Source organism: Haliaeetus albicilla, chromosome 14, assembly GCF_947461875.1.
Source record: "Haliaeetus albicilla chromosome 14, bHalAlb1.1, whole genome shotgun sequence".
NCBI classification, from domain to species: domain Eukaryota; kingdom Metazoa; phylum Chordata; class Aves; order Accipitriformes; family Accipitridae; genus Haliaeetus; species Haliaeetus albicilla.
The window spans coordinates 461,718-478,547 of NC_091496.1; the positions used below are offsets into that span (position 1 = coordinate 461,718).

Genomic DNA, 16,830 nt, shown 5'->3' on the forward strand with positions numbered 1-16,830 from the left:
TGGCCCTCTCCCAAGGGACACGTCCTGCTGATGAGTTCATGGCGGCAGTGTCTCCAGAGCGAGCAGTTTGCTTGGGGAGCTGCAACTGGTGCCTCCCCCAACATGTTGTGGCCTCTGAGGGGGCTGTGGATGAGGACTGCCTACCCCGAGCACCTCGGCCCCACGCTAGAGGAAGGCAGATTTGGACAGAGTACCCCCACACACCCAACGAGGGCTTTGGGCTCAGTCAGAAACAACTACAGCTGCCTGGATGGCACTTCTGGAAATACATGTGGATAAATCCACATGGAATAGCTGTGGAGACCTTCTCCAGGACATAACCTCCTTGGGCCCTGCTCTGCTATGTTTGTTGCTTGGGCGTTGTGGCTTTAACTGATCTCCCCAGTCCTCTCAGGCTGACAGCCTGGCCATTAAGTCCCCGTGAGAGGTAATGCACAGATGCTGCTCTCTGACTCATAATTAGTTGAGAATAGACTTTCATTTTATTTGCATTTTTTCAGTTACAGAGAAACTAAAAACTCTAACAAGCATAATTGTATTGCAAGTATAACTCATAAATTAAGGGCAAGAGGGACTAATACAATTATGTCCTCTGTGCATTCATGTAACACAGGCCAAGGTTTCACCAAATGTTTCACATCTTGTATGTAAATTGTTGTATGAAACTAAGAATGATACAGCAAGGCTTCTAAAATTATTCACTCTCAGAGAAAAGTTGTATTTGAACTTTATAGGGTAAAGATTGGTCATGGGGAAAGCATAAATTAGTTAACCATTCTGCATAAAACACAGTAATACCACAAATCACTAAGCAAATACATTCTTGGGCTTTTCTCTGTTTTCAGTCAGCAGATCCAGGTGCCGCAGGGACATGAATTGGTTCGTTCTCCTGGCAGCCCTGTGAGAAGGGGAAGAGCCATACTTCAAGGGTTTCCATGCTTTCTTGCACTTGAAATAAGGCTCAAGGCTGCAGCAGGCAGAGCCCCTGCCTGAACAGGACCCGCTGCTGCCACGGGAGCACTGGCCAGTGGTTGCCGCAGCTGGCAGCAGAGGTGATGCGCTCCAGCGTCTCACCTGCTCTGGCTCCTTCTCTGTGTGGAGGAGCATCAGGCTCCTCTCTGGTCTCAGGCACTGCATGTCCTTCCCTCTCTCAGCATAGTTCAGCATTTCTTCTTCTGAAATAATTCCCTTTCTCTTCATCACCAGCACTCTGAGGCTGCCCCAGCCAGATTGGCTGCCTGGCACAGAGCCTGGAAGAGGCTTTAATTGTCATGGTATCTTTCTCATCAGCCTACTCTGAGTCAGGTGCTCGAGAGCATGGTTTGGGACGCGTGGGTGAAATCCACAATGGGCAGCAGTGCTCTGGCTGCCCGTGCTGGGGAGGGCAGCAGGGAATGGGGAGGCTGCAGCACTTCGCTTGCTCCAGGGCTGAGACACGGCTTCCCGGGTGTGCTGTGGCACCACAGCTCTCCCACCAAACTCCTTCCCAGCTTTGGAGGGTTCTGCCTGTGGTCCTGGTGCTGGCTGTACCCACAGAGCAGCTCAGCTCTCCCTTGGCACTGAGAACAGCGTCAGCCAGGCTCATGGTCCAGCCACTGCAAGAGGGTGAGACCACCCACCACTTGTCTTCACTGAGAGCATCAGCTGAATAGGGTGTCTCTTCCAGAGTGGTGAGACAGTTCAAAAAGCAATGAATCAGTACTCCTGTACTGAGACAGGGCATCTGCGAGCCTCTTCCATGGGTGTGTTGGCACAAGAAGTGTCCATGTACTTGAGAAGGCACAAATATGGACCCTAGCCTTCTCCATTCCTGAGACCCTATCTCCTCTGACTTGCATGTTACTGCTTTTAGTTGGCATTTCAGCTTAGAAGATAGAATCTATTTTAAACTGTCTTTCTTGGCTAGCACAGAGTCTAACTGGTATCTCCGTCCCTCAATTCCTGATCTGCCTGATGGCTCTATGGTTTTCTGTGACCTTGACCTCTCAGGTGGTTTGATGTGGCTCTTGGATGATAACCGTAACGTCCCTGCTGCTGCATCAAATGATTAAAGAGATCAGTTTCCAAAAAATGACTCGTCATTCTTCACCCAGTGCTGCGGTGCAGGCAGCCACTGTGCTGTCCCAAAGGGCATGCAGCCGGTGACATTGGGGAAGGTGCTTGCTGGGGCATGTTGGCTGCAAGGTCCGGTCCTTTGTTTGGCTGGTGTGGGGTACTTCTGCCTGTTCACCTCTAAGGATGCCTGCTGTTAAGGTGCTTGTTGTGATGCAGGAGCAGTGGGTCAAAAATAGATCATGAAATTGCTGCCAATAATTAGAAGTGCGTAAATCTTGCATTTAATAAGATTAAATTAAATTAAATTCTAAATAGTATTTAGAAATACAATTCCAACATTCTGTAGAGACAAAAAGGCATAATTTCACATTCTAAAAGAGTTATTTTTTTTCTATTTGCAACCCAATGTTGGTGCCTGAGAGAAGGGAAGATGGGGAAAATCCAGGTGCTGGAGGATGCATGGGAATGGCACCCAAGCTTCTCGTCAGTCCACTCTGGCCCAGCAGGGCTCTCTGTCCAGTCAGTGTGTGAGACCTGCTTCTGGCCCAGAGCCTTTTCATTGGCACGTCCAGACTGCTCTTGGCCAGCCATGGGATGTTAATATTCCTGTATTTTTACCTAATGTATTAGGCAGACTTACCTAGAAAGACTTGCCTGTTAAAAACATTACAAAAGCGCTTTACAGGCAGTCTACAGAGCAGCTTGGGTACAGCCTGTACCCATCCACATGCTCCTCCTGGTTTCCAGGCCATAGTTTTCCACCATTCTGTGTTCCCTGTTCCTGCTTCCCTGCTTGTGCCTGTCCTTCTGGGCTGGCTGTGCTGCTCTCTGTGTCTGGATGAGCCCCTGCCACCCTGTGGGCACAGCCCGTCCCACCGGGCTGCCCTGGTGTCCTCTTGCTCTCTCTTCTCTAAATATAGAGCCTCCCTCTCCACACCTAGCTCCAAGTGATTCGCTCCTCTCCATCCATCAGCCTCAGTCCCTGGTGCCTCTGTGACGGCTCCATTAAGCACGCGCTCAGCAGCAGCTATATTTAGGAGTCAGGAAGAGAACGAGCCTTTGGGCTGCGGACAGCCCATAAATCCAGCTCCCGTCACCAAATCACCATTCTTTTATCTGGAATGAGATCAATAGAGGTGTTTGCAGATGAGGTACAAGTGTCTGTGCATGCGTGGAGGGAGGCAGGAGAGGAGGAGGAGGCAGAGTAGAGTGGAGAAGAGGGACGAGAAGGGACTGAAGTACAGGCGCATGGGGCTGGGGGGAGCAGGACTTCCTAAAGGCAGGAGCAAGGGGAGAAGCGAGGTGGGAGGAGAGGGTGCCTGTCTGAACAGGGTTTGCTGTGCTGCAGGAGCACCATGCTCCCTCCCTCCCAGGAGTCTGAGGGGACGGTGGGTGTCTCTCACTGAAGAGTGTCTTCACATGCCATGAGGCGGAGAGGGTGGACGTGCTCACCGTCATTGTCGTGACCTGCTGGGGCTGTGCCATGCCAGCACCTCCACGGGAGCCCTCCTTCCTTCCCTCTCCCATCTCCCCCCTCCCACTTTTCGTACATCCGTATCAGGTTGGAAAGAGTTGTGGGTGGCAACTTGTTCACAGGCACAACAAACAAGACTTGTCTTGATGTTTTAGGTATTTTTTAGGCCTCTGCTGTCTTGCCTCGTTCACCAGTGGGAACCGTTGCAGGATCCCCACTGCCTAGCTCTGTGCATGGCGTGCAGGCAACACTAGAGCAGGAGGTTGCTCTCCACTGCTGTTGTCTGGGCGCTCCTGCAGCAGCGGGGAAGGAGCCGGTGTGTGGTGCAGGTGCTTCCCCAACAGCATGTCAGCCCCCCTTGAGAACACATGGTGCCTCGTTTTCCTTATGGCCACAGTGTGCTTTGGTTGTACTGCTGGGGGTAGAGCCCGGTATCCCTGCCTGACTCGGAGCTGACAACCCTCTGCCTCCACAGAGGATGGTGAGCAAGGTGAGAAGCTGCCTCAGATGATCCAGGCAAAAGGGTTATCCCCTTTAACTCTTTGTGGTGTGTTGCTGTGCTGATCAGTCCTTAACATTTCTGTTTCTTGGTGTAGCGTGTCTTTTTGCCAGTAAGATTAATTCCTTGGTTCTTTGAGACAGTTTTTCCTAGGACAGCAGGGACAGGACTCGGTGGACGACCACCTAATCGGAAGATTCACGGGGAGCCATCAGCCCCCCTTGCACCATCAGGCGCCAAGAAATCTCCCTCCGGATTAGGTAAACACATTAGGTGATGCACAGCAGCAAGGCTGGAATAGCACATGGGATCACAAGGGGCTGCTCCCTGCACAGCAATGTCCCCTAAACGCTCCTAAGCCACAGCACTGCGAGGGCTGGGCTGCACCTCACCTCGTATGAGGCGTCCTTGTCCTCGCTGCCTGCGTGGGCTTGCTGGGGGGGTTGCTGTGCACTCGCTTCTTTTGGGGGGGATTGCCAGAGCACCTGCCTTAATCTCTGTGATGCTGCATGTCCCATGCACTGGGGTCTCACCGTTTTGATCACATGCCCCTCGGTAAAAAAAAATTTTTGAGCACACACCACCCGTACACATATATTTACTTATGAATTATATACCTGTACTACTCTGGTGATGTACTACGTGCACTGTAAAGCACCTGCACAAATAGAAACTAAAAAATAGTGAGATAAAGATGGAATAAACACTGTTTTAAAAACTTTTAAAAATTTTATTAATGGTACAATAAATGTTTTCTTCCTGCACCCCAGTGGATTGCCTTGTGTGCCCCACTTTGGAGACTGCAGCCATAGGAAGGAGAGCCAGAACTATAAAGCGTAGGGTGTTGTTCTGGGGGGAACAAGTGCCAGAATGCCAGGGCTGTTCTTCAGCTCTTCTGAGAAAGAAAGGAAAAAGCTGAAAAAAACCAAAACAAACATGCAAGAGGAGCAGAAAACCCAAGAATCGGGGCGGGGGGGGGGGGGGGGGGGCAGGCTGTGTTTTCAATAGTATAAACAAGTACTGTATTTGGTGATTTTATTTCTAAACTTCGGTAAAGTTAATTGTTCTTTCAACCTTACAGCAAGCGCGTTTTGTGTGTGAAATGGAGGTGCGTGCTGAGGGTGAGGTTCCCCGAGACCAGGACATCTGTGCTAAAGTGTGTACCTTCTACCCCATGCAGAGGCACCTTTGGGTTTGGGAGGCTACAGCCAAATCTCTGGAAGCAGTGTCTGGTAGTGGAGGGCAGCTAGCGCCTGTCAGGGAGGCGTGAGAGGCAGGACAGCGTGTTGGTGGAGTGGCATGGCGGCTGCTGCTGTTGCCTTGAGGGCTGTCATCTGTCCCCAGGGTGGGAAACAGGCGTTGCAGCTGCTGTGGCAACGTTTCCCTCTGCCAGCAGCGATGGTTTCGTGTGATTGTGAGACCAGGATGAAAGGTTTGAAAGGGCACCCTGTCCTGAGCTTAAAACAAAGTTCATTGAATTGACAGTGCTGTAATAACAGTAAAAACTGCCCCTCTGCTTTTGCAGCCCCTTCCCACTGGCCGTTGCCATTCTGAATTCCAATGCAGGTAAAAACAAATGTTTATTTTGCATTGTTACTGCTTTGGGTGCAGACAGTTTGTGTCCCCACTGAAGAAAAAAGGTGAGTGTCTTCTATACTTTGCTCTTTATTTCTTCTCCTATTCATCCCCTTTATTAATTTCCTCTACACGACTGCCCTAGTTAGCATGCTTAAAGACCTGCTGACTTTAAATCAGACCAACAGCCTACCTGGTGGTGTAGCCAGTCATGCAGTGAGCAGCACCAAGGGCTTCAAAAGAAAGTGGTGGCAAAGTAGAGAAGTGGAGTTACCTGATTGTTTGGAGTCCCATCACCCTACTGTAGCCATGGGTGAGTTGGTTCAATGTAACGTACTCAGTCGGGTTAGTGTGAGGACCCAGTTGCTTTCTGCAGGGTGAGTATGCAACAGTGATCCTGGGTAATGCAATAAATTTGGTGATGCAAATAGTGTGATGATAAATAGTGTGATGCAAATTCATTCTGTGTTACAAGAACGGTAGCTGGGAGTGTCTGGCTTAAATTCTTTTACATCTCCCTGTCACGTCTCCTCTTAAGCCATTAGCTGCAGATTGTATTCCAGATGTCTGCAGTGGCCTCTCTGTCCCCTTAGCCATGAGTCAGGCTGCCTTCCTTCAGCATCCAGCAACCTGGAGGCCCTGGCATCTCTTTTGTTGTTGGCTTCACAGGTCAGGCTGGCAGGTTCTCTGGCTTTTTCACACATCTGAGGCAGCAAGTAGCCTCCTGAGTTGTTACACCCTAAAGGGGAGATTGGGTCCAACAAGTATAGCCTGAAATACTTGCTGCCCTGACTTTGGCCAAAGTGCTGTTGGAGATGGTACCGGTGGTTAATGGATGAGTGTAACAGAAGTCTCTCTGGGTTCCCAGTTTTCCTTCCTCATAATTCCTGTGCACCTGGAGAGCTCAGTGACCACGGGGTGAGAAGGAAGGCTAAGCAGGACTATTACCATCTCTTCTGTGGGAACTGCATCCCTCTGCACAGAGGCATGCAAGGTTGATGTGGCCAAACAGAACAGGGGAAAGAATCTGGCTGCTGCCTTGGGACATGGAGTGTGTGTTTGCCTTACCAGCGTCGATACTCCTCTTTGGCTCCGCTTTGGAGTCTTGGTGAAATTTGATGACTTGATGTGGTTTAGAAGTTTTGGTGAATAGATCTTGCATTCACAGAAGCTGTTTGTGTGCATATGGGACTGTACACAAGCATGCATGGGACTGATCACATTGACACGTGTCTGCACACAGATTATTGTGTGTTGATAAACGCTTGCATGAAAGTGTTTGTATACATGTAGGGGAAGCAGAGACAACGAAGAAATGTTCCTTTAACTCTCAGCTTTGTGATGTGTCTTTTTTCTTGTAGAAACCAGAGAAGACAGAACAAAGCGTCTCTTCAGACATTATACTGTGGGCTCTTACGACAATTTCACCTCTCACAGGTAAGCATCAGCATCTTTGCTTTGTGATTATGAGGAGATCCATTTCCATGCAAAAAGTATCTCCTTTTCCTGACAGAGCAGTATATATTGTTTTAATTTCACAGGAAGGAAACTTTTCTGGTTGTTTTGGTCAATTCAGTTGTAGTCTAAATTACATCCTAGATAAGGCTTAGGTGAATAAAATGCTGAAGCTGCAGGGCAATCTGGCTTACGTTGCAGTTGAGGAACAAACATTCTGGAGAATTTTTGGTGTGCTCTGGGAACTGAGGAACATACGTTGAATGCAGATACAGAGTTACAGGTTTGCTCTGAAGGGGAAAAGAGGATGCTGTTGTGCAGGGGATGGCATGAAGACAGCTGTCGCTCCAGCCTGCCAGCAGTACTGAACATGCTGCTGGGACTACAGGGCTGTTCAGCAGGGCTGTTCTGGTACATGGCAATTGAGCGTACTCACCTCAGTGTGGAGACTGACCTTTGGAAAGATGGTCAAACTCAACAGGGAGTCAATCCTGAAAGCAGGGGTGACATCGCTGGTTTGTGCTTAGTCTTGAGTGCCTGTGGCTGGTGGGCGTGTTCGTAGAAGGCTGGGCTGTAGGAATGGATCTGCTGGTTGGATTCAGGAACACGCTTTGGGCACTGGGGTTCTGTGTTTGAGGGATAAATGTAAGGTTACTCTGTGGAACACGATCTCTGCTTGCAGTTGGGCTTTAGTGCTTTTAAAAACTATTGGTCATTAAAGTAATTGGATGGGCTTTTTTGCTTGTGACGTGAGAGGAGCAAATTGTGAGAATTCATTATATAAAACCTAAGCTATCCTGAAGTCTTGAAGCTTACCCACAAAGCAGTGAATGTGTACTGGTTTACTGAGCTTCTTATCCTAAATCTGTCTCCGTGGGTCTGAGCACTTTTTACTCAAAATAATGTGTGTAACTTGTTTTGATTTTCAAAAATCCTGTGACACACTTCTTCAGGGCTGTTTATATTCTTAACTGATCATGGGGCGAAAGAGAAAATGCTGCTATGACTCAGAAAACAGTAAAGAAATAAAACAGGGGGAAAACTGTCCATTTCCACCATGGCCAAATGCTACAGGGAACCCCTAGAAGGTCTGTGCTGGGTTCACTGGTTGCTCTTGGTCTTAAGGGCAGGAAATAGGTCAAAATTTGCAGATGAGTCAGAATTGCATTCCTTAAGCAAAAGAAGAGTAGGCGGATGGTATTGCATCAAGCTGGGTTGATAAACAGTGTGATAGTAAAATAAATTTATTTTGGCACATGCAAGATAACACACACCAGAAGAAACACTGTGAGGTACTCTTGCCCATTAAAGATTTTTCAGCTCTTCGTAGTTGCTTAGGAATAAAGATCTGACATCACTGTGACATCACAGTAAAAACATCTTCTTTAGCACTGAGACATTCAAAAAACCAGACCAAAGCGTAGGTCAGAAAATACAGCTAAAGCAGTTGTGAAGGAGGGCCACTGGTGACACTGGGTGTGGATGGTAAAACAGCAGCTGAACACCAACACAGAAAACCAGAAAGTAATGCATATGGGAAGAAAACCAGTAGGAGTATTTCATATGCAGTGGAGGTGTTGGACTGACTTCTGCTCAGCAACAAGATTTAGGGATTCCAGGCCAAACCTGCAAAAGCAGATTGAATTTTTGGAATTGTTAGGAAAGCAAAAAAGAACAAAATAGAAAACGTAATTATGAATATCTTTGTATGAATCTGTACTATAACCACATCTTGAAACCTGCCTGCAGTTTTGGTCTTTCAGACCAAAGTAATACTTGAAAAGTTGGTAGAGAAGACTAACAGGTGCTAAAAACTGTGAAACATCTTCCATTAGAGGTTAGACTAAATAGACTGAACCTCTCAAGCTTTGAAAATGATGCTGAAGGAGAAGGGGTTTGGTAGAAGTCCATAAATGAGTGATACGGAAAAGGTGAACCAGAGGTAGTTGATCGCTGTGTCTTCCCATAAAAGAACATGAGGTACTGAATGAAACAAGTATGTAGTTCTTCATCTAATGTACAACTAACCTGTGTGACTCCTTGCTAAGTGGCACAGTGAGTGCTAAAAACTGACAGGGGTTCAGAAAGCAGCGGGACAAACCTGAGGAAGAAAAATCATTTGCAGGCTTCTGAATATGAAGAGACCAGCTCTGACTCAGGGACTCGCTTATCATCCAGCAGCGGAGGTCAGGAGCGTGTGGTGGGGAGGCATCGCTGTGTTCTTGCTCTGTTCTTCTTTCCTTGTGTTCCGACTCTCAGCTGTTGCTGGGAAGTTGGGAGGACAGCTGGCCTGACCTGGTATGGCTGCTGCTGGGAGCTGTGGGTGAGGTGGGCTTTTCTCTGAAGCCCAAAGGGAGGTTTGCCAGCCCTACAGGGAGCAGATTTCAAGGCATGGCCTTCTCCTTGATGTCTTCTGTGGCTGCTGAAATGGCCAACACTGGTCCTATTCCTGGACTCTGAAGTCTGCACTCCATGATGGAAGAAGCCTGGGCATCTGACCCAAATGTCTCAAGAGCAGACTTTAGCCTCTTCAGAGATCTGCACAGAAAAATCCAATGGGATGCTGTCCTGGAGAGAAGCGTCCAAGAGCGCTAGTTGATATTCCAGGACAACCTCCTCCAAGCTCAGGAATAGCCCATCCTGACAAGTAGGAAATTGGGCAGGGGCAGCAGGAGGCCTGTGGGGATGCACAGTGAGCTCCTCGCTGAACTCAGACACAAGAAGGAAGTGTACAAGGGGTGAGAGAAGTGACCTGGGAGGCATACAGAGACACTGCCAACTCCTGCAGGGATGGGGTTAGTCCATGGGCCTGATAAAATGCATACACAAGTACTGAGGGAGCTGGCTGATGGCATTGCCAGGCCACTCTTGATCATCTTTGAAAGATCATGGTGATCAGGAGAGGTTCCTGATGACTGGAAGAAAGCAAATGTCACTCCTGCCTTCAAGAAGGGCAAGGAAGAGTGTGGGGAACTGCAGGCTGTCAGTCTCACCATGATCCCTGGGAAGGTGATGGAGCAACTAACCCTGGAAACCATTTCCAAACACATGAAGGGCAAGATGGTGATTGGGAGTAGCCAGCCTAGATTTGTGAAGGGGAAATCCCACTTAAGCAAGCTGACAGCCTTCTACAATGAGGTGACTAGCTTGTTGGATGAGGGGAGAGCAGTGGATGCTGTTAATGTTGACTTGGCAAGGCTTTTGACACTGTCTCATGTAAGGCCCTCGTAGATGGGCTGACAAAGTATGGTTACGTAGGTGGAGAGCATGGTGCATTGAAAACTGTCTGAATGACCAGGCCCAGAGGGTCGTGATCAGTGGCACAAAGTCCAGCTGGAGGCCAGTCATTAGTGGAGTACCCCAGGGGTCGGTACTATTCTACATCTTCCTTAATGACCTGGGGCAGAGTGTACCCTCAGCAAGTTTGCAGCCAGTACAAAACTGGGAGGAGTGGCTGATACACCAGTTGGGTGTGCTGCCATCCAGCAGGACCTGGCCAGGCTGGAGAAATGGGCAGAGAGGAACCTCATGAAGTTCAGCCAAGGGAAGTGCAGAGTCCTGAATCTGGGGAGCCTCCAACTGTGGAGATATTCAAAACTTGACTGACCATGGTCACAGAATCATAGAATGGTTTGGGTTGGAAGGGACCTTTAAAGGTCATCTAGTCCAACCCCCCTGCAGTGAACAGGAACACCTTCAACTAGATCAGGTTGCTCAGAGCCCCGTCCAGCCTGACCTTGAATGTTTCCAGAGATGGGGCATCGACCACCTCTCTGGGCAACGTGGTCCTGGGCATGCTGCTTGAGCGAGGAGGTTGGACGAGGTGATCTCATGAGTCCCCTTCCAAGCTCAGCAGTTCTTTGAGTTTCCTAACTGGCAGATGTAGACCGGATGCAGCTTTTGAGTCCTCTTGTTGAGCTACATCTCCACAGGAGTAAACCTACTGTATGGATAGTTATTTCCAGAATTGCACATTATGTGATGCAAGCTCCCAGAATCCCTTGCCAACTCAGGCCCCTTGTTCAGACCCTTTCCTTCAGGCCAGTTTATTTTCTGTGTAAGGCAAAACAAAAACCATACTAAGAGAAAGGTGCTCGCCCTGTGATCTGTGGGCCGTGTGTTGCTGCAAAGGAGCCCATCTTGGCTCTGGCTTGTTCCTGTTTCCCCTGCAGTCTGGGGGAAATCCCCTCCACTGCCATACACATGCCACAGAGGTAGTTGTCTGTATAAAGAGCCTGTGTCAAGGAGGAGGGTGCTGGGAAGGATGGCGGAATGGAGTCGTCTCCCACAGGTGAATAAGTAGCTGTCCCATCTGTCTTCTAACTTAGTCTCCAGGGACCCTCATGAAAGAGGGCAGCTGGGAACAAAGTGCATGGATTGTTTTGGTGGTGGCAGTTTTGCTCAGAGTGGCCCCATTTCCCCAGAATCGACTGGCAGAGAAGGGGGAGGAGGTCGTGTGTACTTGTGTGCCTTTAGTTGAACCCTTAGCCAAGAGCAAGAACATATCTTTCCAGCCTGAAGTCCTCCAGGACTACATGTCAGGAGGATGTAAAGCCTCTTCTGGACCCAGTCTTCTATGTCTTCTTGCAGATCATGGTCCAGTTGGTCTTGGCATTCCCAGGCAGTCAACGCATGCAAAGCACTGATAAACTGGACTGCTCTGCTAAAGTATGACTGGAATCTGCTGGGATCACAGTAACAGTGCTGACAATGGCTGTGAAAATTTGGGGTTTCAACAGAAGTTGGTGGGTTGAATTGGAACAGATTGGAGGATTTTAGCTGCATCCCCGTAGTATGGTGTGTAGTCATGCAACATAAAAGCATGAGGACAGACGCTCAGGAGCACGCTACAGGTCCTTCAGGCCGGTATGGTGTGTTACACGGTGGCCAATGGCAGGTGCTTCATGCAGTTATGAGAACAGAATAAGCAACCCAAAATATTATTCCTGCCTGCAGCAATTTTCTGTTCAGAGTCTTCCTGAGCCAGAGGCAATGTCTTTGTATTTAATAGCCTTTAATGGATCGTTATTCTGTTAATTTGCCCAATGACATGCAACTCGGGTGCTTTTACTCTCTCTCCTGAAATGGGGTTGGCTTTGGTGGAGACAGTGAGACAGTGGTGGTGGTGAACAGTGGGGTGCTGTGTCTTCTGCTCCTGCTGTGTCAAAATACTTACAGTGTTGTGACAGAAAATGAGAAGGAAGTTTCTTAAAGCATATATATGTGCTTGTCATTCATTCATAGGTTGCTCTGAGTGCAAAAGTGAAAGAGCCTCACTGTTCAGTTAGGGAAAACTGGTGTGAGGTAGAACAAGTGGCTGCCTTTGTTACCTTCCTCAAGACCACACACCGGCCTTGCCAAAGCCTGTGCAGCACCCACAGCCCCTGTCTGCAGGGGTGGGTGATGTGAGCAGCGCTGCTGGAGCTATCAGCCACCCAACCAGCAAAAGACATCCCATGGTAGAGGCACCAGGCAGTTGCAGAAGCACCGTTTCAGCAGAAGCTTCTCTGCTCTGTTTGCTGGAGTTCAAAATGTGGCTATTGCTAAAGCACGGAGGTGGCATTGGTGACTGGGCTTGCAGCACGGGACTGAGCATAGGGGAGTGGTGCCATCACGGGTGCGAGTGGGTGTTTTGTCAGCGTTACAGGATGGAAGTGGAGTTTGGACTCGATAGCAGGCAGCTTGTGGACCTGGGGTGGTGGTCAGGAGTGTGGTATGAGGATTCATATGGTGGTTTTAGGATCACCTTAATAAATAGGATAAAGTGGATTTTTTCCTATTTTTTAAAATATTAAATATTTGGGCCAATAGATTCCTTGAGAGCAGAAATCAAGAGCTAACTAAGGTGCTGGAAGATCACTGCAGCAGATCAATTAACACGATTTGCAGGAGTGCATATTCTATCATCTCTGACTTCACCGGAGGTCTCAAACATGGGAGAAGATTAACATAATGACAATGTTTGAGGAACAACTTAAAAGTACTTGAGAAAATTACACACAAGTGACTTTAGATTTCAGGGCAAGCCCTTGAAATAGTTGCAGTTTTGAATGGATGCCCTGCACAGTAGAGCAGGGAACAGCATCCACGCAGCTGAATTGCAGATTTGGGTAGGGTATGTAATTTACTCTTAATAAGGTGAAAAGAAAGCTACAAATATATGGTGAGGTATACATGAGAACATGAGAAGATACTAGGCTGTTTACTGAATAAAAATATTTTCTTTTGTGGAGTCAGCCTCTGGGGAAGCAATGCTTCCAAGTTGTAACTTCACTAGCACATTGCCAGTAACAGGCGGTAGGGATGAGGTCTGCTTTGGTGGAGGGTGAGGGACGGTTCTGGGGCAAGTTCCTCACCTCTCACTGGTATCGCTTTGAAGCATAACTGTAATTAAAGAAAGAAGAAAGCATGAGGCTGCTCCGGAGTCGAGGTGTGCTGGGGTGCACCCAAGGTCACCAGAGGGCAAAGAGAGCCTTCCCCAGACCTCTGAGGATGAGGAGCAAACCTAATCTGCTCTGAAATAGGAATAAGGCAAACAGGAAGAGAAGTCTGAGCTTGTTCTTATCAGAAAGAGGCAATCACAAGGGGAATTGACTTCTCTGATGAACTATGTTAAGGGAAGAGATTAAAGTGATTCGAAATTTACTCTATAAAATTAAGAGCCCACATTCTACATGGCACAGCTGGGAAGGAAAAGAATTGGGAGCAATAGACAATTCAGGATTTATTTTTTATTATTATTCAATCACGGGGATTAGTTGACCAGAGAGAGAGATTACAACTGTGAGTATTCACAAGCCATCTGGATGGTCTTCCCCTTAGAAGAGAGGAAAAACATGAAGTCTCTAAGCAGGGATTTCTGTGCCCTTAAATGCTGTGACTGGCCAAATATGTCGGTACACAGAATTACAGAATAATTTAGGTTGGAAGGGATGTCTGGAGGTTTCTAGCACAACTGGTTGCTCAGAGCAGGGCCAACTAGATCAGGTTGCTTTGCGTGTCTCCAAGGTTGGAGGTCCCACAGCCCTCTTGGGCCCATGTCCCAGTCTTTGTTTCCAGGGTGAAAAAGTTTTCTGTATATGTCATTATAATTTCTTGTGCTTCAGTTTGTGTCCATTGCCTCTTGTTCCATCCCTGTGCGCCTCCAAGAGTCTCTTTCTTTCTTCAATACCGCCTCCCATGAGGTAGTTGCAGGTGGCAAAGAGGTGTCCACCGTCTCTCCTCCAAGCTGACAAAGCCCAGCACTTGGCCTCCCATCTACTCAGTTGGACTGAGTGAGCAAATCAGTAATGTAAGTGATTGGTAAAATCACCTAGAAATCATTGGGCCTGCACCAATAACTTACTATTTCTCCTTTCCCCCAACATGCAAGAGAGTGGTACCTATGTTTGCCACGCAGAGATGCAGTTCAGTGGCTGCTGTTTCCTTCTCTTCGATAGATCCTGTTCAAGGGTCATCCCTCTAGGCAGTGTGGTCATAGCTCGTACTACCCCATCGATACCGGCATCTTTGCCTGCATCAGGCACTGGGATCTCCCATCGCCTGAGCACCTCCTCTGCACGTTGGTTTCCTAAGGCTGTATGTGCCTCCGGGAAGGCAGTGGACATGTACAAGCAAAGAGCTGGTTCCCATTCTTCCAGACAGGACCAAGTAAAAGGAGTCGCTCTGGATTTCCTTGAGCTGTTTCATGGCTGTGTGTAGCTCTGAGACAACTTCCTTTAGTATTTTCAATTCTGCAGCTTATTTATTGGCTGTTCTTGCCTCATCAGTCCCCAGTGCGCTGTTAGTTTAGGATTGGTATTAAAGCGTGCTGAGCAAGTGGAACCCTCCCCGATTTCTGTTCCTGCAAGTTACCATCTAGGAGGCAAGCAGCAGGCAGGGAGCTGGAAATTGCATCAGCTTTTTCTGTCGTTCTGCCTAGTTGTGACTAATTAGCAAGCCCGGAGAGAAGCAGTGTTACAGGCAGGGCTCAGCAAGGAGCACGGAAGAGTCCTAGGTAATGGCCTTGCAGGGCAGGGCGTTGAAAATACCCCTGCAAAAGGAGTTTCATGCTTAGAAACGGGGAGGGGGAATGAATCTTTGACAAATGTATTGTGCAACTCGAGCTGCTGGTAAGATGGTGGCAGCTGATCTGGAGAGGTCCCGGCTTTTGGTGTATTGCAGGAAATGGGGCTTCCTAGTGGCAAGCCCATCTAGTTGCAAAAAGGTAATTTGCACTGGGGTAGTGCAACCTTCATTTCTATAGCAACAAAAGTGTGGAGGGAGAAATGAAATCTCTTCTTGAAAAGGCTTCTATGTAATCCCACTTGTCAAATTAACATGCCTTCAAAATAGTCTTTTAAGATCTTTTGGTGAACAGTATCTTTTGGGACCACTTACCTCTTTTACAGAGAGTTTTGATGATCTTAAAGGTCTTTTCCAACCTAAATGATTCAGTGATTCTATAAGAACATGAAATGGTAAAAAGTTAACTCCCCCCAATCCCGTGCTTTCCCTCAGCAGTCCTTGTGTTTGGGTCCTGTGCCAGACTGCTCAGCTCTTTCTGAAATTTAGTATTTCAGAATTGGTGGGTAATAGGAGGCTTTGCGGCCTGTTTTACACAAGAAATAGGACCAGGTAATGATGTAATGAATTGATTGAAGCAGAGTGCAGCCAGCCAGCATGAGCTGTTAAGAAAGGTGCCCAAGCTGAACAGCTCCAGCCTTCAGAGCTGCTTATTAATGGTTAAAGGAGCATTGGAAAGGGGGACTGTTTACTAAACCCCATTTATTCTCTTCTTTAAAAAATATTCAGAAAACTGGTTAGCAGTTTGAAAAGCAGATCCTGGGAAACTGTACAAACACTCTGTCCAAAAATTATTTGCTAGGTGCAGAAAAGTTAGTGGGGTTTCCCTTTGTTTTCCCTTCCTTTTTGCAGCTAAGCAAATGATGCTGTGCCCAACGTGACTGCTGTTGGTCACTAAACGGCTCATCTGAGATTAAAGTCTCTCTGGCTCCAGCTGTCTCTCGGATTGAAAGTCTTTGAAGCACATACCTGCTTAGCAATGGATTCCTGTAAAGCATTTTACTCCGAGAGGCTTTGCAGTCATGTGGGTAGCTCTCAGCAAGCATCAGCAGGGCAGCAGCTGATGACACATATAAGATGTTAGGAAATAGGAAAGAAATAGAAAGTCTACTAAAAATAGCGTTATACTTCTATGTAAATCCATGGTTTGATAGTCTCTTACTTGCAGTTGTAGCTTACCCATCCGAGTAAGAAGAATTAGAATAGGTTCAGAGGCAACCAACAAGGGTGACCCAAAGCACGGACCACTTTTCATTTGAGGAAAGGTTAAATAGACTGGAACTCTTCAGCCTGGGGAAGAGATGCCTGAGGAAGATTTTGACAGAGTTTTATGAAATCATGAGTAGGCAAGTAGAAGGTGAATATGGAACAATAGTGATTTCTCAGTACAAAGGAATGAGGTGGCACTCTGTGGAATTAGCAAGCAGCAAGATTAAAATAAAAAAAAGTACTTTGGCACACTGCAGGTGATTAAATTGTAGAATTTATTCCTGCTGCATGTTGTGGAGGCCAAAAATATAAATGAATTCGAAATGAGAGTACAGAATTACTGAAGAGGAAATTTGTGACCAAGAAACGTTGTGACCTGTTCAGGGGCTTGAGATGAGGAATGTGGTTACTGACTTACAGAAGCAGGGAAGGTATCGCATGGGTGGATCACTGGTCTTTTATTCTGTTTCTTATACTCTTTCTTTTGCTGTTTGTTACT

The 16,830-nt window shown here is 47.6% G+C and overlaps 1 protein-coding gene across 19 annotated transcripts in view; it reads left to right on the plus strand.

Moving 5' to 3' along the window:
* The window catches only part of SHANK3 (SH3 and multiple ankyrin repeat domains 3), a 396,403-nt gene that overhangs the window by 262,422 nt on the left and 117,151 nt on the right, over positions 1-16,830 (plus strand). For 17 of the 19 annotated variants that reach the window (XR_011327682.1, XM_069801392.1, XM_069801393.1 and 14 more), the window contains 2 exons: positions 4,172-4,288; positions 6,965-7,040. Coding sequence is in view for 18 of the 19 variants with exons in the window: in XM_069801392.1 (XP_069657493.1) it covers positions 4,172-4,288; positions 6,965-7,040 (193 nt within the window). In the remaining variant the exon portion in view is untranslated. The remainder of the gene's footprint in view (positions 1-4,171; positions 4,289-6,964; positions 7,041-16,830) is intronic. The other 2 variants (XM_069801391.1, XM_069801394.1) reach the window with 1 other exon arrangement.